The sequence below is a fragment of the Narcine bancroftii genome, chromosome 1 (assembly GCF_036971445.1).
Source record: "Narcine bancroftii isolate sNarBan1 chromosome 1, sNarBan1.hap1, whole genome shotgun sequence".
NCBI classification, from domain to species: domain Eukaryota; kingdom Metazoa; phylum Chordata; class Chondrichthyes; order Torpediniformes; family Narcinidae; genus Narcine; species Narcine bancroftii.
Window position 1 is genome coordinate 410,264,185 of NC_091469.1, and position 22,912 is coordinate 410,287,096.

Sequence of the window (22,912 nt, forward strand, 5' to 3'; positions counted from 1 at the left end):
TGCAGTTCAAGGAAATAAAAGACCAATGGTGGTGGTTGCGTTAGACGCAGTAAAAGCCTTTGACAGGATAGAGTGGAACTACTTATTTAAAGAAATTTAAACTTCCAGAAATGTATATTCGATCAGGGCCATTGGCAAAAGTAGTGGTAAATGGATATGTATCGAGCCAGTTCAAACTGAGCAGATCAACTAGGCGGGGATCCCCACTGTCCCCCTCATTGTTCACCTTGGCAATAGAACCATTGGCGGAGCTGATAAGAAAAAAAAATAAAATAAAAGGGATAAAAAATGAAGGAGAATGAGTATAAAATTAGGTATACTATGATGTTGTCTGCGAATAGACTAACAGAACCAGAGAGATCAATAAAAGAGCTTTACAAGAAATTGAAGGAGTATGGAGAAATATCTGGGTACAAGGTCAACACAATCACAAGCAATATGATATCTTGGTATCAGGATAGACAATAACCTAAACCACTTGTACAAACTAAATTATCGGCCATTAATAAGGAAAATACAGGAAGTCTTGGAAAATTGGAAAGAATTACAACTAACATTTATAGGGAGGGTGAACTGCATTAAAATGAATGTATTCCCACGGATACAATACTTATTTCAAACATTACCAATTCCCTTGACAGAGAAATTCTTTGTAGAACTAATAAGAATAATAAAGATGTTCTTATGAAAGGGGGGGAAAAAATCGATGGTAGCACTGGACAAATTAACAGAGATATAAACAAGGTGGATTGCAGTTACCAAACTTCAAAAACTATTACAGAGCTACGCAATTAAGGAACTTATCAGATTTTTACCAGACAGGAGAAAAACCGGATTGGACTAGGATAAGAACTAGATAAAATAGGAGAAAGGGTACTTTATAAATGAGATGAAAAGCTGGTGCAATATAATAATTCACTAGTTTACTTAAAATATGGAAGAAGATACATGTAGAAAGAAAAAAGATAAATTACCAAATACCTAAAATGCTATTGACACAAAATCCATTAATCCTTTTACAATAGACAACCTATTTTTTAGAGAATGGGAGAGAAAAGGAATTAAGAGAATAGAAAATTGTTTTTTGGGAAGCAATTTATTAACATTTGAACAGTTGAAGGACAAATATGGAAGATGTATAACAAACATGTACATTAAACTGCAATGCAAAGAAAATGATGAAATAAGGTACAAACCTAAACAAAGCTGGGAAAAAGACTTAAAGATAAAGAACGAAATATGCGAAGAGCTATGTACTGGAACTATAAAGAACACAATAAACACATGATACAATATAATTGGTTACACAGGCTATATATCACCCCTCAGACATCAAAAGAGTGGGAGCCAACAATATCGGATAGATGCATTTGCTGTCAACAAGAATTTGGAACAACAATACATGCAATTTGGGCGTGCACAAAAGTGAATACTTTCTAGGAAGAGCTAAATCAGATATTAAGCAAAATTACAAAAAACATACCAAAAAATCCAGAAATCTTTCTTTAAAATAACATAAGAGGTAAAGAACTAGGTCTCAAATTTGATAGAGCCCAAAAAAGATTCATTATGATAGCCCTAGCAGTAGCAAAAAAATGTATAATGACAACCTGGAAAATGGAAGAGAGCCTAAAAATACAACAATGGTACATGGAAATGAATAAGTGTATTCCATTGCAAAAAATTACGTATAGTTTAAAAGACAAATATACATTGTTCGAACAAATGTGGGAACCATATATGAAATATGACAGAAAATGCTGGCTTCAGACCTCCATCTCCTAAAGTGATAAAGTAGACGACGCTTTTTTTGTTTTTCTTTTGTGTGAAGATGTTGTTTTCTTGTATTTATAGGTTTAATATTTTTTGGTTTTGGAGGAGGGTGGGAAGGGGGGAGGGAGGAAGGGTAGGAGGTGAAAAGAGGGAAAAGGTCACTGTATATTTAATGAAAAACATTTGTACATATTGTTGATATGGTTCAGTGTGATAAATAAAAAGTTACAAAAAAATTTGTTGATATAAATGGATAAACAAAGCATAACTTTGTATCAAGATTTTCATAACTTCAGTAAATAAAGCATACTGTATAATGATATTAAACGATAAATTATTAAGACGAAATAAAATGAATTAAGATAGATTCAAAGAGAAGTATCGCGAACTCACGTATCTGTCATGGTTCTTCAAAGAATGAAAGCAAGCTCCCCGTACACCTGGATATTACGACTTATAATGTCATAGTAACTATGGTAACACTACAAATGACAATCTTCCTTAAAGGGATAGTCACAAAATTAACTACAAATCAAAACAACATAATGTTTTAAACTTTACATTCTGGCCCCTAATTATTATAATAGATATTAATGACTAATATATAGTAATTACTAAAATAGATACAAAAATAAATTGGTAAATATAAGATTAGGAATCAAAACTTTCTACTTCTTGTAAAGGACAGATTTTAGTAATACGTCGATTTAAGTAACCACTCTTGGTTTTAATCTGTACTTGCCGAATGAAACCTTGCTTGACCAGAACTGTTTCTACAATTCTCCCCAGCAGCCAAGAATTTCTTGGTGCAGAATCATCCAGGATAATTACAATGTCTCCGCATATAAAATTGTGTTTAGCTTTAGAGCATTTCTATCTTGTAATAATGAAAGATATTCTTTAACGCATCTTTTCTAAATTAAATCCACCATTTGTTGTTGTCCAGTTTTAGCATTTGCACATTGACAATTAACATATTTAGATATAATTCTTTTGATCAATGTTGAAGCACCAAGTATCCAATATTTCTGGCGCAATTCTGACAGCACGTGATTACAACCACCATGACCTATTTTCTCATGTATTTGTTGAACAATCAATTCAGGAATAGAAAATTCCTTAGCTAATATAATTGGATGTTTCACTTCTTCCGGCATTATTGCTTTTTCCAATCTTCCTCCTACTCTTAATACATCATTTACAAGAATAGGATTGAACTTGTAAACACGACTTGCCTTTGTAACATTCAAATTCTTCTTCAATTTTGATATCTCATTATCAAACACCTTTCTCTGACAAAAATGAATAATCTCCAATTCAGCATTCGCCAATTCATCAACTGTTAAGTAACAGCTCTTTCGAGACTTCAGATTCTCTTTCTTGATATGACGTAAAAGCAGTAGTTTTTAATCTAAGAGTCCATGCTACTGCTTTTTTCAAATGAAACCATGAAGAATGATGTCAAATTAATCGAATAATCAGATCTTTCTCATTAAATATTTGAATAGCATTCACATTAGTGTTTTGGATTTCTAGATCTTCCATTGAAACTTCTTTTAACTCTTCTGGATTTTGAGGTCATTCTTCTTGAGATTGTGAAAGAAATTGAGGACCAAACACCCAAGCATTGGCTCTTTTCAGAAACTATTGTACTTTTGATCCATGAAGCCATGTCAGATGGATTATCCATGTTTTAACATATCTCCATTGATTAGCATGCAAAATCTCATTAATTCTTTTAGCCACATGGTTTTGTTATTAATGCATTTAAGCACTGATGTACTATCAATCTAAAATATAGTCTGCTAACTCCATCTGTAATTCTTTTCTTCACACAGTGTCCATTTTGCTCTCCTTAGTAGCTGCAGTCAATTCCATTCAAGGTATGGTGACTGGCTTTAATGGAGCCACTCTGGCTTTTCCCAGTACAAATCCACAATGTATTTGCTTTTGGTTATTTTGCAGTACTAAATAACTAACAGTGCCATAACTACCTTTGCTTGCGTCAGCAAAATGGTGTAACTGAGAAAATGTGGCACTCCAAAGTCTGTAGGTTTAAAACTTCTGTTGACTTCAAAACTTTCTAACATTTTAAGACTCTCAATTCAGTTCATCCAATTTTGTGCAATGGAATCTGGTTTAGCTTCATCCCATCTAAATTTTCTTCTGCACAATTCTTGCAGAATTTGCTTGGCTATTAATACGACTGGTGCCAACACCATTGTACTGGAATTCTTTCAACGGGTAAAACATCACAATCCAAGTCAAGGTGTTTTATCTCCTTTACTTTTTCTGTCTCAGGAATAACAGCCAATACTTCTCTACTTTTGCTAATCCATTTTGTAAGGAAGAAATCCCCTTTATTACAGATCTCTTTTAATTTGTGATAAAGATCTCTTGCTGCTTTTTCTGAAACCACTGAAGTAAGACCATAATCAACATAGAAATTATTTCTGATGTTTGTAGCTTGAGAACTAAATTGCTCTTCATTATTTTCAGCACATTTCCTGACAGCAAAATTGTACAACTTGGTGACGAAGTTGCTCCAAATAAATGAATTGTCATTCTGTATTCAATCACACCTTTACTGTAATCGCCATTAGGCCACCATAACAATCGTATAAAATCACGATCCTCTGATGGTACTTTCACTTGATGAAACATCGCTTCAATATCTGCAGTAATTACAACAGGCTCTTTACAAAATATTATTAAAACACCTATTAAAGTACTGGTTAAGTCTCGACCTTGTAAAAGTTGAGAATTCAATGAAATTCCTTGAAATGATGCTCACAATCAAATACTGCACGTAGTTTCTTTTTTTTGTGTGAATGATCAACTCATAATAGTTGAACCTGGTTGAAATGCTCTTCTTTCAGGAAATCTCATAAATTGTGTGCTTGGAAAGGATAGAATATTGCTAGCCCTTTCCATAGGGTTGGTCATTGACATTTGAGCCTCCTTGCTTGAGTATACTCAATTCTTGTGGCTGCAGTACCTATTAACATAACATAACATAACAATTACAGCACGGAAACAGGCCATTAGGCCCTTCTAGTCCGCACCGAACCAAACACCCCTTTCTAGTCCCACCTCCCTGCACAATGCCCATAACCCTCCATCTTCTTCTCATCCATATACCTGTCCAACCTTTTCTTAAATAATACAATTGACTCCGCCGCCACTATTTCTCCCGGAAGCTCATTCCACACGGCTACCACTCTCTGAGTAAAGAAGTTCCCCCTCGTGTTACCTCTAAACCTCTACCCCTTAATTCTTAACTCATGTCCTCTTGTTTTAATCTTTCCTCCTCTTAACGGACATAGTCTATCCACATCCACTCTGTCTATCCCTTTCATAATCTTAAATACTTCTATCAAATCCCCTCTCAACCTTCTACGCTCCAAAGAATAAAGACCTAATCTGTCCAATCTCTCCCTATACTCTAGATGCTTAAACCCAGGTAACATTCTGGTAAACCTTCTCTGCACTCTCTCCACTCTGTTTATATCCTTCCTATAATTAGGCGACCAGAACTGCACACAGAACTCCAAATTAGGCCGCACCAACGTCTTATACAATCTCAACATCACCTCCCAACTCCTATATTCCATGCAATGATTGATAAAGGCCAGCATACTAAAAGCCTTCTTCACCTGCTGGAATATTAAATCAACACCTTGAGTATTTCACTGAGTGATAGATCTTGCAGAAGCTTGAGCTTATGCTTTTACTCTGGCTATCTCCGTAGCATATTATTCCTCAAGATCTAGTTTTTTCTTTTCTCTCTTCAATAATCTTTTTTGTTCTATTTGCTGGAATTGTTGTTTCTTGATTTCTGCTTCTTTATCTTGTAGATCACACATGTCAAACTCAGGCCCACGGGCCAAATTTGGCCTGTGATATAATTATATTTGGCCCGCAAGATCATATCAAATATGTATTAGAGCTGGCCTGCTGGCTGCCACGCCACGCATGCACAGCTAATACTACAAATCTCAGAATGCTTTGCAAATGCGTTGGCGCCGGCCTGTCAGCCCGCTAATCGCCCCCACCTCCTCTCTTTACTTTCATTAGCATCTGCGACCTGTCGCCCAACTCACATGTAATAAACCCCTTACGGAAAATGGCCAAACGAAAGACAGAAAACAGGACCTTTCAAGACAGGTGGGAGGCAAACTCTGACCCCAGAGTTTGATGAACTTGCATCTAAGAAGAGATGCCAAGTATCTGGTTTAGACCCAGGTGCATCAGAGTAAATCACAGTGTGGCAAGCTAAGCTTGGATTAATATTTTCTTTGGTTAACTTTGGACTGTTCATAGTTGAAAGATTGGATTTTCATTGAAGCAAGTTGTTATTTTTTTGACTTGTTGGCTTGTGAAAAAAAAATACATTTAAAAGGAGCTTAAAGGCTATAGAGAAATATTATTTATTGAATATTTTATTTCTCATTTGTTAATGCTTCTTCTGGAAAGAGTTTAACCAAAACTATTATTAAACATTTATTTTAATAAGAAAAAGTTTAACATTACATATGTTGAAAGAAGAGAAAACATGCAGATGTTGTTGAAAATTTTCAATAAATATTTAGTTTGGCCCACGACTTAGTCCAAGTTTTTAATTTTGGCCCTCTGTGAATTTGAGTTTGACACCCCTGTTCTAGACCATGTCTTTTCTCCAACCACTCACATTGTGTCTTGATTGTAGCAAAGTCTGCTTGCGCCTTAGAATGCATAGCTGATATGCTTGAAACACATGAAGTTGTACTTGCTCTAGATGCCTTTGAAGATCTTCCTACGCTCATAACCTTGGAAATACTATAATCAGGATTCACATCTGAATACTCAGATACCACTGATTGAGTCTCTATTTTCAGTGTTTCGCTTGGTACAGCAGCAGTGGGGCTTTGCAACGTACATTCACTAAGCTCTAAGTCAGCAAATGAGGACTGCAGTACCTTATTATGGTCCTCTTCTTGCTCGGTAGTTGAAGCCACTTCTTCAAGCAAGGCTGGCTCCAACCTCCTGCCAAGTGTTGGTCTGCCTTGCTGGCTCAACTCATGATCAAACAGTTCTTTGAGAGGAACTGTTTGCTTGAGGCCTTTAGCCTGATGAGACTTCTTCTCCATCTTGGATTCTTCACACTGCAGCATGTCTTCTTGCCTGGCTTATCTGGTTCCTCAGAACTTTAAACAAATTTGTATCTTACATAGTCCCTTTAAGTGGATTTCTCTAGCTGAAGTCTCTATGTTCTGCAAACTTTCTGTCTTATCTCTGGTTATTTTCAAAACATTCTTCTAGGCTTCCTGCCAATTTCTGGCTGGTAGCTCTCTATCTTCTTTCCAGGGTTACAGGTGTCTTTCAAGGCTTCAACTCAGGCACAATATCAAACTGCGCAATTCAAACAGACATCACTGGTAGACATTTTCTCACAGGAAATTGCTTCTCAATTTTAAATCTGGTTTTAAATTATCTCAGACAAATTTCTACGATTCTTTCTTCCAAACAAAGTTCACAATTTTATTACTTTGAATAATAACAATCCCATATTTCCCAATTTCAAATCATATCAACTTCATAGGAACGTAAGCGACATTGTTTTGAATTACTATCTTATTTCCAATAAATCAAACTGTAGATGCAGTGTAAATAGCTTTAATTTGTTGATATAAGTGAATAAACAAAGCATAACTTTGCATCAAGATTTTCCTAACTCAAGTAAATAAAGCATACTGTAAATAAATAAAGCATAAAAGACAAAGGAGGAAAAACCCAACGCAAACCAACCAATTTTCCCTTTCAACCGCTGCAACCGTGTCTGCCTGTCCCGCATCGGACTTGTCAGCCACAAACGAGCCTGCAGCTGACGTGGACATTTACCCCTCCATAAATCTTCATCTGCGAAGCCAAGCCAAAGAATGACATAACAATATAAAACAATAAGAAATGATTAAGATGAAATAAGATGAATTAAGAAAGATTCAAAGAAAAGTATCTCGAGCTTGCATATCCGTCATGGTTCTTCAAAGAATGAAAGCAAGCTCCCCGTACGCTCAGATATTATGACATATGATGTCATAGTAACTATGGTAATGCTACAAACAGCAATCTTCCTTAAAGGGATAGTGTTAGGTCTGCTTTGTTCATGAATGAGTGAGACAAACACCAGGCTGAGTCGAAATCAGAGTTCTTTGTTCTTTATTACCGGATTGTAACACTTGCGACTAAACATGTTAGTCGGAGAATGCATTCTGCCGTTATCAGCAAAATGGTGATTTTTTTATACCCTTGGATACATGCTTAGAACATCATCATATCATTACTTGTCCAATGACTAAAACTGTTGCTATCCTTTCCCTGCTAGCTTCCTGCCTCTCAATCCATCAATGTCTCTCTTATCTTGTAAGTACAAGGATGCATTTACATCTTGTTACAGCCCTGTACAGGGCAGGGTAACTCCTTACACATTCCCATCTCATGATGTTTTACCTTACAATAGTCATAAAATTCTTTCTTTGGCTTGGCTTCGCGGACGAAGATTTATGGAGGGGGTAAAAAGTCCACGTCAAGGACGTGGACCTGTCCTCGGGCCTGCGCAAAGGAGCTTTTAGGTGGAGTGCAGTGCGCGCAGTACTGGCCCCACCCTTTACACCCATGGTTCGTGTGCCGTGGCCAAGCAAGCTGGGACGTGGCAGCGAGGTCCTTGGGTCGTAGGTTTTATATCGGAGTGGCCTTCTCCTATGCAGGTTTCTTACCCGGGCTGGAGGGGCCTCATAAAATTAATTACAAGTCAAAAACACAAGGTTTTAACCTTTACAACTGGCATCCTCAAGCAACCAGCAAAAAAATTTGAGGAAAATAAATATTTAAACAATATATTTTTACCTATTATTTATTTTAAGTTAACATTGTAAAACTAAATGTTCTCTGAATAGACATATAAACCTTTGGTAAAGATGGGAGGAAATATTTAACCAACGGAGTGTCTTGGTCATGGTTTGCGTATGGTAGCAGTTTGAATAAAATTTTGTTTGAATAAAATGGGGTTTAAGGATGAAGAGCTGCTTGATGCCGCTCGCCATTGATGTGACTCTCAAATTTTCTCCTTACACTTGCTTAGTGAGATTCGCCCTTAATCTGTAAACATTTTTGTGGTGGGGGGGGGTGTTAATTATCTATAATGTAATTGTTCATCTTTTGGGTGGCAGAGCAAATACAGTGTAGTATTTTTGTCTTTTAAACTATTCATTTTTAATGCAGATGTATTAGGCATTTTAAGAGTAAGGCTCAAGCAACTGAAAAATACACTTATTGGACGGAAAAATCCTTGCAGGAGGTTAATTTTCGCTTGTATCAGCTCGAGTGCAATGGGGCCTTTATCACTATTAATCTTGACCACAAGTCTTGGCATATTTTGAATGTGCCCAAAATATTAGACACCAGGCCCATGATATTATGCAGAACATGGTGTCAAGATACTGGTACCTTGAAATTAAGGCAGTTTTAAACAGCAGGTGTGAGTGACATGCCAGTTTACTCCATCCACGTATTTATTTACTCTATGCAGTTGGCAACTGATGTCCCAACTCCATTCATCGTCTTCCCATATTACTGAACCATAGCTAAGAAGAACAGGGTGAGCTGCCTCAATGACTATCGCCTAGTAACACTCACATCTACTGTAATTAAATGCTTTGAGAGGTTGATCATGGCCAGAATGAACTCCTACCTGAGAAAATACCTGAACCCATTGCAATTTACTTACTGCCAAAATCGTTCCCCAGCAGATGCAATCTCACTGGCTTTCAACTCCGCCCTAGATCACATAGACAATAGCAATACATTCATCAGGCTGCTTTTCATCGATTACAGCTCAGCTTTCAACACCATCATCCCCTCAGTACTGGTCAGCAACCTTAAAATCCTGGGCCTCTGAACCTCCCTCTACAACTGGATCTTTGACTTCCTCATTGTCCTACTGGCTGCATCACATATGGTATGGTTGCTGCAGTGAAATAGATCATAGGTCAAACCACAATACTATAAGAGTGGCAGAGTGGATCACTGGCGTCTCCCTGCCCCCCCTCCTCCCACCATTGACGTGATCTACCAGGATCATTGTCTGAAGAGGGCACACAAAATCATTGAGGATCCCTTCCACCCTGCATATTGTATCTTTCAGCTGCTCCCATCAGGACAGAGATACAGGAGTATCAGAACCAGCACCACCAGGTTGACGAACAGCTTCTTCGCATAGGCAGTGAGAATGGTGAACGACCCAAGGAACTGTGCATACTAACCATCTGAGATTCTCATATTCATGAAACAATATTTATTTATTTTTGTATAGATGAACACTTGTCTGTATGTGTGTTATGTTGGGTTGTGTGTCTGCATGTTTTGCACTGAAGACTGGAGAATGCTGTTTCGTCAGGTTGTACTTGTACAATCATGTGATAATAGACTTGACTTGAAAGGCCACAGTCACTGCAGATCAGTAGCAACATATCCTTCTCACTGACAATCAACACAGGAGCACCTCAAGGATGCATCCTAGTCCACTGCTCTACTCTCTCTACACCCATGACTGCGTAGCTAGGCACAATTCAAATGCTGTCTCATATTTACCAGTGACACCATGGTTATCGGCAGAATCACAGTAAGGAAGCATACGTGAGTGAGATAGAAAGCTAGTTAAGTGATGTCACATCAACAACCTTGCACACGACATTATAAAAACTAACAAATTCAGGAAGGCCAAACCAGTAGAATACAAACCAGTCCACATTGAGGTGTCAGTAGGGCAGAAGGTAGGCAACTTCAAATTCCTGATTGTCAACATCTCTGAAGACCTAATCTGGGACCATCATTTGGAGGCAATCATGACGAAGGCATGCCAAATTTGGTATGTTACAAATTTCTACAGGTGCACTGTGGAGACCATTCTGACTGGTTGCATCACTGCCTGGTATGGAGGTACAATGTTTAGGAGAGGAAAAGGCTACAGAGAAATGTGAACTGGACCAGCACCATGATGAGTAATAGTCCAGTTCATCAAGGACATCTACAAGAAGCAGTATCTCAGGAAAGCAGCCTCTATCTTCAAGAACCCTCACCACCTAGGCCATGGCCTTTTCTCATTGCTACCATCAGAAGGGAGGTACAGGAGCTTGAAGATGTAAACCCAATGTTAGAAAAGCAGCTCCTTCCCTGTACCATCAGATTTCTGAACTGACAGTGGACATCACCTCACTTTTTCCTCTTTTCACACTAATTTTTAAAAAATCTTGTGTACAGAATTATAAATTATAGCAATTTTGTACCTGTAATGCAGCAAAACCACAAATTCCATGATACGTTCATGACAATCAATGTGATTCTGACCAATTTTAACTAGGGTGATGTTCTAGTAATGCCCATCTCCAAAGTAATCCATTGTGCCATGGATGTGTCCTGTGCTAAACTTGAACCCTTTTAATTCTAATTTAAAAAGAAGGAAGATTCCAAAATCATCATGTTTGCTTTGAAAAGTAGCACCAATTGTAAAGAAGTCCAGTTAGGGTCTAAGGATGCAAATTTGAAAGAAGTGTGAAGATGAAGAGGATTAGAGAGAAGAGTGAGTTACACATTAACAGCATCCCAGTGCCCAGCACCTAAAACATTCGTGGTTTATTGAATAATTGAAGCAGTATTATTCACTGATCACACAATGAGAATGAAAGTTTATTGTAAAACCTGTCAGTATTTTAGGGATGACATTACATTAATGCTTTTTGCAAATGTTTTCAGTCACTTTTGGAAGCTCATGATTTGATTGCATCGAAGTGTTATGAAACACCAGCTTCCAGTCCCAGTCTGCTAAATGATGCCTTGAATAACCAAACAGCATCCGGTGATGCTGTTCGTATGATAGGAATTCAGAAGAAAGCTAATGAGCCTTTGGTAAGTTTTTTTTAAGATCACAGATGTGATAGTTGTATGCTTGCTTATATATTTCAAATCTAATATTTGTGAAGTTATGGTTCCTTCAGTTCATGTTGGATCTAGCAGCTCTTCCAATGTATCCTGGGTCCAATCTGGGAAAGTTAGTGAACATAAAGCTTGAAAAACTTATCCTGAACAGAAGTTAGTTGGCTTGAGATATCACTGGCAAACTACTGAGTTGACAAAATGATTGAAGGGTTTCATTATTACATTTTTTTTAACCTTTTTCCATTCTGCTGGTTCTGGATATCATCGGAGACCTCATTGTGTAAAACAACACTTGAAGATTTGGTTGAAATAACTTTTTTCTATTCCAACTGGTTTGATTATTAGAATTTTTTTTGATCTTTAGAACAGATGCAGCGTACTCTTGCAGTGCATTTCCTACTTTCTGATTACGATCAGTTAACTAAGCTGAGAATTGTGTGTGGGATCAACTTCCTGTGCTTTCTGTGAATTATTCTTGGTGATCACCAACCATCAGAAGGGAGAAGACAGTTCCATTTTAAGTTTTGGGCCCACATTTGTAAATATCCTCACATATTTTAAAATAAAAATGAAAGAAAACTTGATTTAGAACTTGTGGAACTAATTATTTTTTCTGGTTTTTTTTCTAATTCTCTACTAAAGAATGCTGCAAAAAGAAAGGATTTTGTTGAATAAAATGTACGTTTTTAGATTATTTTCTGTAGTGATGTAGTTATTGGGATTAATGCATGACTAAACGGTACTTCTGGTCTCTGATGCATTACTATATTCCTTCATAATGTGGCTGGCAGAAAAGTTTTGTGGGGGGAGAAAAATCACTGTTCATCACATTTTTGAGCTTCTGTTTTGTTCTGTTTCAGTCAAGATGGTATTCAAGGATTTGTATGAATGTATTTTGATTCCATGCCTTTGAATTATAATTACTTTTATATTTATTATACTGAAAGAAAAAGTATTTGTTGACAATTCCTTTCTCCCACCCACTAATACTGCTCAACCCACTGTGTTCCTTTAACAGTTTCCAGCATCTGCCATCTCTTGTGTTTCTATTTTGTTGCTGCACTTCTATTTTAGGATTTCTGCAGTTTCGAGATATTTTCTTACTTGCAGTGATAATCTTTGCAATCATTTTTGTCCATAACTCCTGTTTCATGTGTAAATACATTTGTATCAACTTTAAGAAAGCACAGGCATCTAATCAACTTTCAATATTTGACTCATTTTGTAGGGTGTTACTTTTAGAGTGGAGAATAATGAGCTGGTAATTGCAAGGATTCTTCATGGTGGTATGATTGATCGACAAGGTCTTCTGCACGTGGGGGATATAATTAAGGAAGTCAATGGCACTGAAATTGGGTCTGACCCAAAAGTATTGCAAGAAATGTTGAAGGATAGCAGTGGTGGAATATCATTTAAAATTTTGCCGAGTTATAAAGAAACTTCTTTGCCCTTGCAGGTAAGAGATGTTGCAGAACAATTTATAAAGAACTTGTGTATAGATTTGAAATGATGAATTTATTATGCAGTTGCAAAAGGGCTGCACAGATTTATGGTTTCCATGAATATTTAGTTTAAAATCACAGATTGTAGAAACTTCCAGCATGTAAAGATCCCATATTTTTCACTTTGCATATGTTGGCTATGAAAGAAAAGTAGTACTTAGTCCTACAATTTTTTTTCTAGTCTTTTTATTGTTGAACGACTTTTCTACTCTCCTTCAGACTTATTTACAAAGTCTGCTTCCCCAAATTTTGTGTTCCAGGAGCCAGATGTACTTTTCTCACCTTTCCCAGGACTTTTGCGATTTCATTTAACAAACCATCAACTTGAAACATTAACACAATTTCTCTTCCCATGATTCTGCTTAACTTAAGAATTTACAGTATTTTCTTACTTCAAGCAAAAAAAAATCAACTTTTTTATCTCAAAGATGCAGAATTATTTCCTTCATTATTTACAACATCTGTTTTCATTCATCTTTTTTAATCTTGTCCAATCAGATTATCCACTGTTAACAACTCTTCATGGCCCTCTCAGCTTGCACACTACCAATAATGTCATTCAACAAAGGGTGAGGCAATGGTAATCTCAAACAAGAGAGAATCCAGCCACTCTTGATATTTAAGAGTGGAGAATAATTAGCATAATCATCACTGAGTAACCACCCGCCATCATCATCCTAGAGTCACCTTTAGCCAGAAAATAAGATGGACCTGTCATATGCATGTTCTACTATTCGAGGAAGACAGAGTGGATATCCTGCAGCAAGTAGCTCATCTGCCACCATAAGCCTGAATAGTGGAGTTCCAGCAAGATTTACCAGGATGTTGTCAGATTGGACAAGGTGGAGTAAGGTTGATACAGCTAGGATTTTTCACTTTGGAGCAATGAAGGATGAGATGTGACTTTATAGAGGATTATGAGATTGAGGGGTATAGATAGGCTAAACAACCAACATCTTTTTCCCACATGACAGTAGAAAATCTAGAGGATATCTGTTTAAGGTGAGTGGAAGGAAGTTTAGGGTCAATATCAGAGGTTTTTTTTTTAAACTGGCAGTGGTGGGTGCCTGGAATGCATTGCCGGAGGTGGTGGAGGCAGGTATAATAGGGACATTAAAAAGACTCTTAGATAGGCATGTGGAGGTAATAAAAATAGAGGGTTATAGGTGTTAGGGAAGGAAGGATTAAATTGTTGTGTACATAGGACTCTACATCACCTTTGTTGACCTCACCAAAGCCTTCGACACCGTGAGCAGGAAAGGGCTTTGGCAAATACTAGAGCGCATCGGATGCCCCCCAAAGTTCCTCAACATGATTATCCAACTGCACGAAAACCAACAAGGTCAGGTCAGATACAGCAATGAGCTCTCTGAACCCTTCTCCATTAACAATGGCGTGAAGCAAGGCTGTGTTCTCACACCAACCCTCTTTTCAATCTTCTTCAGCATGATGCTGAACCAAGCCATGAAAGACCTCAACAATGAAGACGCTGTTTACATCCGGTACCGCACGGATGGCAGTCTCTTCAATCTGAGGGGGTGCAAGCTCACACCAAGACACAAGAGAAACTTGTCCGTGAACTACTCTTTGCAGACGATGCCGCTTTAGTTGCCCATTCAGAGCCAGCTCTTCAGCGCTTGACGTCCTGTTTTGCGGAAACTGCCAAAATGTTTGGCCTGGAAGTCAGCCTGAAGAAAACTGAGGTCCTCCATCAGCCAGCTCCCCACCATGACTACCAGCCCCCCCACATCTCCATCGGGCACACAAAACTCAAAACGGCTGCACCATTTCATCAGATGCAAGGATCGACAACGAGATAGACAACAGACTCGCCAAGGCAAATAGCGCCTTTGGAAGACTACATAAAAGAGTCTGGAAAAACAACCAACTGAAAAACCTCACAAAGATAAGCGTATACAGAGCCATTGTCATACCCACACTCCTGTTCGGCTCCGAATCATGGGTCCTCTACCGGCATCACCTACAGCTCCTAGAACGCTTCCACCAGCGTTGTCTCCGCTCCATCCTCAACATCCATTGGAGCGCTTTCATCCCTAACGTCGAAGTACTCGAGATGGCAGAGGTCGACAGCATCGAGTCCACGCTGCTGAAGATCCAGCTGCGCTGGGTGGGTCACGTCTCCAGAATGGAGGACCATCGCCTTCCCAAGATCGTGTGTTATATGGTGAGCTCTCCACTGGCCACCGTGACAGAGGTGCACCAAAGAAAAGGTACAAGGACTGCCTAAAGAAATCTCTTGGTGCCTGCCACATTGACCACCGCCAGTGGGGTGATATCGCCTCAAACCGTGCATCTTGGCACCTCACAGTTCGGCGGGCAGCAACCTCCTTTGAAGAAGACCGCAGAGCCCACCTCACTGACAAAAGGCAAAGGAGGAAAAACCCAACACCCAACCCCAACCAACCAATTTTCCCCTGCAACCGCTGCAACCGTGTCTGCCTGTCCCACATCGGACTTGTCAGCCACAAACGAGCCTGCAGCTGACGTGGACATTTACCCCCTCCATAAATCTTCGTCCGCGAAGCCAAGCCAAAGAAGAACATAGGTCAGCACAATACTGTGGCTGAAGGGTCTGCATTGTTCTGTAATGATCTATGTTTCTTGACACCATTTTGAGCAAAGAACCTCATCAATCACGTAAAACATTCATTCCTTATATCACAGCACAGATTGTTCTTGATCAGACTACTCAGAGCTTCTCCCAAATCCGTGGTCTCTATCTCCAAGAACAAAGGAAGTATGTGCATGGGAACACCACCACTGCAGGTTCCTTTCCAAGCTGTACACCATCCTGAGTTGGAAATATATTAGTTCATTTTTTTTGTTATTGAATTGTACCAGTACAACCTGACAAAGCAGCATTCTCCAGTTCACAGTACACTAAGCAGAATAGTGCAAAACGCTCCTTAGTCACACCTTAATTAATCAGAGATAGGGCTTGATTCTGGAATAACCTCTGGAAGCACCTTCATCAGGATAACTACAACAGCTGGGAAGACACTTCAGCCCCACCTTTTCGAGGGCAGTTAGGATGAGCAATAAATGATGGTCTTGCCAGCATCACCCAGATAAAATCGGTCTTTGTCTCCACCCCATTACTGATTTTCCTTTGATTTCTATTGTCTCCATTTTCTCTACAATTTAAAACTCTTTAGATTTCTAATTATTCAGTTTTATAAATAAATAAAAACTCATCTACTTGTAATATTAACTTTGTTTTCCCCTCCATAGATGCTTTCTGAGCTACTGAATTCTCCCAGCAATCTCTATTCTTTACACTTATTTCAGAAGCCCTGGAATATTGTTCATTTGAGCTTGATATCTTGCCAACTTTCAGTAATGCTAAATTTTGCAGCATGTTAGAATATATTGTTATAATTCATTGCAGGTCTTTGTGAAATGCCATTTTGATTACAATCCAGCCAATGACAGTTTAATTCCATGCAAAGATGCAGGATTGAAGTTTTCCAGAGGGGACATCCTTCAAGTTGTGAATCGAGAAGATCTCAATTGGTGGCAGGTTGGCTCAACTTTTATCTGATTATAGTTGAGGAATTTTTAAATTATGCTGAAGTTTTGCAACAAGCATATATATTTCATGTCTTAAAATATCCACTTCAAACTTTACTGCATTGAGTCACTTAAATCCCCAAAATAATACGTTCAACAAAACAAAACTGAATAAAAATGGTATATTTTACCTTTCTCTTGAAGTACTGTACCTTAATTTTTGGAATGATGTTGATGAATAATTTCGCTTGTGGTCATCTCACTTTTGTGCAGTAACCATGATTCATTTTTTTAAAAATGGGTTACTGTTTGTAGAATTCTAAATATATTGGCTTTTCTTCCTTTTATTTAATTGTATGGTATCAGAATATTATGAACCCTGTTTAAACTTTACAAACAGGATCTTTTCCAACAATTATAACAAAATTTGATTTTATTCAACAATAGTTGCTCGAATAATTTTGCCAGTTAGGTAGCAGTAGCATAGGATTGCTGGGTTGAGATGTTTCGATGCCTGGTGGATTTGATTTCCTTCCAATACTAAATTCAAATATGGATCATAGGAGGTTTTGGACAAAAAGAAGTTACTTTGATTCTAGCTGGTGCAAGCTTTTCAACTGGAGTTACCTACTGTAATCCTGTTCATTGTAATGCAACTTATCTCTTTTTAAATACTTTATGTGGTATTATAAATGCCCATGCTTTATTTTATTTCTTGTATTTCTTATTAACTATATTTCACTGATTCTATTTGGTCACTAGAGGGGTTGAATAGTCTACATCTGCTCCCAGTTTGTATATTTGTACATGCATCTGACAGATTCTGTGTGAAATTTTGCAAAAGAATTTTTGTGATTTTTAAAAAGCTCTTTTGCTGTAATATGGGCCTGACCTCTCACTCCTAGCAATCGCCTGAAAATATTTCCAAGCAACATTGTAAAATTTCCCCTTGAATGAGAAATAATTTTCCAATAAACATACTGAAGAGTATAAATCAAATATCCCTCAAATTCTCCCTCAAATAAAGGTTGATTTTTTTTTCTTCACTATCACTTGGCTCTGAAATAAAATTCTCATCACTTGGAACCATTTAGTGCAATCAATAAGCAACTATTGGCCACCCTCTGCCACTTTTTAAATCCAGACTGCCACAGAATATTTCATGTGCCTCAAATTTTGCTCACCACCTTTTTAAGTAGGAATTTGCAAACAACTTTTGAAAATCCATGTTGTTGACATTCAGTGTTCCTTTCATCAATCTTCCGTTACCTCATCCAAAAATTCAGTCTGGTCAGTCAAGCATTGTTAACATAGCAAAGATGTGCTGAATCTTTATCAAATCAAAGCTCTCAAACATTCTATGGTTATTGTTTCCAAAATCCTCCAGAGAAACTAACAATATAAGCACCCAGTCTCCTTGTATTACCAAGTTTAGATTTTTCTAGTTAATAGGACTGAATGATAACTTTCAAGGATGATTGGTATGAAGATAACACAAATCAATAGGAAGGGTTGATGAAAAGTGAACTGCAGGGTGACCCACCGGCAGACCCAGTTTCTTTGAAGGTGTATCACGCCCAGTCCAGTCAAGAACAAAGGCAGATGAATGACGAATATTCAATAACAACGTAGTAATTAGGAATCCTAGCTATACAAATAACTGTATTTTTAATCCTGGATTAGTCATCCTCTCTCCAGGTGAAAGACCTTTTTTGGAGTGTTTTCCCATACCCATTGAAAATGTATCGCTAGGGTATTCTCTAGAAAGATAGAGCTCACAGCCCAGGACATCATCCCCACCATCGAGAACATCTACAAGGAATGCTGCTGTCAGAGACCAGCAGCAATGATCAAGGATCCATATTACCCAGCATGTGCTCTGTTCTCACTGCTACCATCAGAAAGAAGACTCACATCACCAGATTCAGGAACAGCTTCCCCTCCACCATCAGACTCCTCAACAACAAACTCAATTGGGGATTCATTTCAGGACTCTTACTTGTGCACTTTATTGGTTTTTTGCTTTATTTTCTATCTATATTTCAGTCAGGTTGTTTATTTTTTTTGTTTGCAAGTATACGTATCTTCTTGAGTACAATTTTTTTGCACTTCCAATAAGTGGTAATTCTGCCTCGCCCACAGGAAAAAAAAAATCTCAGGATTTTATAGATGTCATATATGTACTCTGACAATAAATCTGAACTTTGAAAAATGAATAGAATAGAATGATCCTTTCTTTAAAGATGTAGTGTATATGAGCTCTGTGGGCAGCACAGCAACACTGGTCAGCTGGTAGAGCAGGTAAGGAGTTCAATTCTAATCTCCAATCCCATCGAAGAGAAGTTTACATGTCTTCCTAGCAACTGTGTAGTTCCCCCCAAAACCCAAAAGATGTGTGTTTTGGTAGGTTAATTGGTCACTAAATTCCCCAGTGCGTGCGATAGAATCTGGAAGGACTTGATTGAAAAAGGGAAGGACAAAATGGGAGCATAAATGGGAGTGTGACAATTGGGCCAGACCCAGTGTGCCGAGAGGCTGCTTCTGTGTTGTAAGACTGACTTCGTAAATGCCGTGACTCGCCTGAACTAATTAGAGTAGTTGTGTTTAATTTCAGGCTTTTCATATGAAGGGAGGAGGAAGTGCAGGCCTAATTCCCAGCCAGATGTTAGAAGAAAAGAGAAAAGCCTTTGTTAAACGAGACTGGGATATTTCAGGATCATCTGGTGAGTTGTTCAATGTTATTAAATTAATATAAAATGTTTTTAGGTTTTTGTGGATTTAATAAAAACAGATTCATTCATGCATTGTCATACAATTTTGTTTCAATCTTTTATTAGGTCCATTTTGTGGAATAATAACTGGCAAAAAGAAGAAAAAAATGATGTATCTCACTACAAAAAATGCAGGTAAATAGATGGAGATATTATCCTAACTAACCAGTAGGAAGCAGATAGCAGGGGCATGATGTTAATTTTCAGGCTGACAATCTGTAACCAGTGAGTTGCCACAGGGATCAGTAGTAGGACCACAGCTATTTACAAAATATGTTACTTTAAGGGAAGGGAATGTACTGTAGTGAAATGTGCATATGGCACAAAATTAGGTGGATAGATGGACAGTGAGCAAGAAACAATCTATGGAGCGATTATCAAATTTGGCAGGAGGAAGAAAAATGTGGTTTTGCCTTTTGAGTAGACAAATGGTAAGAATATTGTTATTTAAAAGAAATATTGGAAAATGCTGCAGTGCAAAGGGATTGGGATCCTTTTATGTGCAACTTGAAGCTGACTGGTAATTAGCAAGGCCAATAGAAAGCTGGTTTTTACTTAAATAGTTTAGAGTGTAAACATTTGGAAGTGTTACTACAATTGTGCAAGACACTGGTGAGACCATATCTTGTGTTTGTTCCCCTTATTTGAGGAAAGATTTATTTTTATGGTTCCTATGCCACCTAGATTTCCTTTCAGGCCACACACCATCATGACTTGGAAATACTATTCCCTCATTGTTGCGAGGTCTGAATCCTGGATCCCCCCGCCTAATAGCATTATGGAAGTTCCTTCAGAAGGTCTGTGGCCGTCAAGGCAACTTAACATGGGCACTGGATGCCTTGCGCCATTATCCATCCCATAAAATTAATAGAAAAGAAATGCCATTATAGAAAGAATGGTGGTGGAACACCTTTAACAATTGAAGCCTGTTATGTGATGACTTCTTACTTGTAGTGGATAATTCCATGCAGTGAGTTGAAAGATAGGACTTTACTGTTGGACAGAATAAGGATGATATTACACCATCCTCTATGAAAACTGAGCAGGTTGGCTTTGTTAATACATTAAAGCATGGTCAATGCATTGAAACGAGCCATTTAGATCCTCATTTTTATTTTAAGATTGGTGGGCCAAAGGGGTTGTCTCAACGCTGTGTGAAGAATACAGGAAGCAGCACCAGTCACCATACAAATTCTTCAATGGCTTCATTGAGCCTTCAACTCCATCAGTCAGGAGGACTCAAATTCAACTAACCACGGAAATTCATTGCCGCTTTATATTTGCTTAATGATCTCTTGCAAGCCATGATACCAACTAATGAGTCTAAAGTAAAGCCAGTTTCAGTGAATCTCCACTCCATTGTACACTGAAGCATGCAAGAACTGGGGCCTAGCCTTCAACATCTACAATACAAAGATCCCTTATCAACCTGCTCTTTCTTCACAATGCCTCTCTCTGACAATGAAGATCAATGACCACTTCTTGTATTTTCCAAACACCTATCAGTGAAGATAGGTACAATGATAAAAATTATTAGTATGGCAGTACAGCTGTTGATCAATTGCAGAAAAGTGTTTGAGCATCAAGACCTCAAAAGGCATACTCCATGCTCTTTTATCTGCTTCTGAAATCTGGACAACATAGAGCAGGAATTTCAAGGCTTTTGATTAGTGTCATCAATGTCTTCTTCATAAAATTCTCTAAATTCATTGGAAAAATATACAAACCAACATCAGTATCATGCCTAGGCCAAAGTCCCCAGCATTGCGGCTCTAATTAAATTGCATTGACTCCCTTAGCCAGGCCATGTTCCATGCTCAATGCCATGCTCTCAAAATTGGTATTCTATTCTGAATTTTGTCCACTGTAAGAGAGGTTTATTAAGTGCACAGAGGAAAATATTTAAGGAAATACTCAAATACTTGCTGAAATGCAATATGCCTATTGACCTCTGGCCCATGACAACTCAAAGTGGAGAAGCAGGATTCAGGATAGTATTAAGAACAATGAGTCAATTTATCAGCTGCCCACAGAAGCCCTCTATAAAGGGCAGAATGAGCACATCAGCTCACATGCTACTTGCTCCACAATTGACCCTGTAAGGCATCACCTCCTCTCCTATGGAAGGAAGAGTCTACAGCACCCACAATGGCTCTTAGACATCTGAGAATTCCTGAATCTAGAGTAGAAAAAAGTTTTTAAACAAGTCATCTTCCATCTTAACGGTCCTTCTCAGAAGATGTTATCGTTATTACATAGTACATCACTAAACTGGAAAAAAAAAAGATTTTATTGGAGTGCCTGGTCCTGCTCTGCCATCTAGGTCTCATAGCATTAAATAAATAATCAGATTGGGTGACCATCTATGGATCTAAGCTTGAACTCTCATTAGCTAACCATTTCTATTCCTTTCATCATTCCTGCACTGATATTGTTTGTCATTGGCCTCATCCATTGCCACGGTGAGGCCAATAACAGACTACAGGAACAACGCATCATATTCCTTCTGGACAGTGCTTAAACCCAATGAATGTTGATTTTTTTCCCCCTCATTTTATGCATCCCCCATCTCTATCTGGTTCCTCTGTTTCTTTCTCTTCTTTAACAAGTTCTGTTCTTTATTTTCTCTAACCTCCCCCATTCTCCCTCTATCTGATTCTCCACTGATCCCATCTTTTGTTCAATACCACATCATCTCAGCACCCCCCCCCCCCCGAGCTTCTTCCGCCCCTTCATTTAGATATTTTCCCTTCCCTCTTTAGTCTTGATAAAAGGTCCAAACTAGATATGAATTGACCATTTCTACACATGGATGCTACATGATCCACCGAGTTCCTTCAACAACTTACTGTTTGTTAAATTACCACTCGGAACAATAGAACAATGATAGCATAGTAACAGGCCACTTTGGCCCCTCTAGTCTGTGCCGAACCACTTTTTCTTACCTAGTCCCACAGACCTGCACTCAGTCCATAGTCCTCCATACCTCTCCCATCCATATACCTGTCCAAATTTCCTTTAAATATTAAAAACAAGCCCCCTTGTTCCACACCCCCACCACTCTGAGTGAAGAAATTCACCCTCATCTTCCCTGAAACTTTTCCCCTTTCAATCTTAACCCATGTCCTCTAGTTTGAATTTCACCCACCCTCGATGAAAAAGCCTATCTACATTTACTCTGTACGTCCCTCCTCATAATTTTAGACACTTCTATCAAATCACCCCTTACTCTTCTACGCTTCAGGGAATAATGTTCTTACCTATTTAACCTTTCCTGTAACTCGTCCCTGAAGTTCAGGCAACATCCCAGTAAATCTCTGCACTCTCCATCTTTTTCATATCCTTCTTGTAGTTAGGCGACCA

At 38.3% G+C, this 22,912-nt stretch overlaps 1 protein-coding gene across 14 annotated transcripts in view; it reads left to right on the top strand.

Moving 5' to 3' along the window:
* pals2b (protein associated with LIN7 2, MAGUK p55 family member b) overlaps nt 1-22,912 on the top strand; it is a 158,799-nt gene that overhangs the window by 108,634 nt on the left and 27,253 nt on the right. For all 14 annotated transcript variants that reach the window (XM_069913928.1, XM_069913931.1, XM_069913927.1 and 11 more), the window contains 5 exons: nt 11,563-11,715; nt 12,974-13,201; nt 16,657-16,788; nt 19,393-19,501; nt 19,616-19,684. In XM_069913928.1, coding sequence (XP_069770029.1) covers nt 11,563-11,715; nt 12,974-13,201; nt 16,657-16,788; nt 19,393-19,501; nt 19,616-19,684 — 691 coding nt within the window. The remainder of the gene's footprint in view (nt 1-11,562; nt 11,716-12,973; nt 13,202-16,656; nt 16,789-19,392; nt 19,502-19,615; nt 19,685-22,912) is intronic.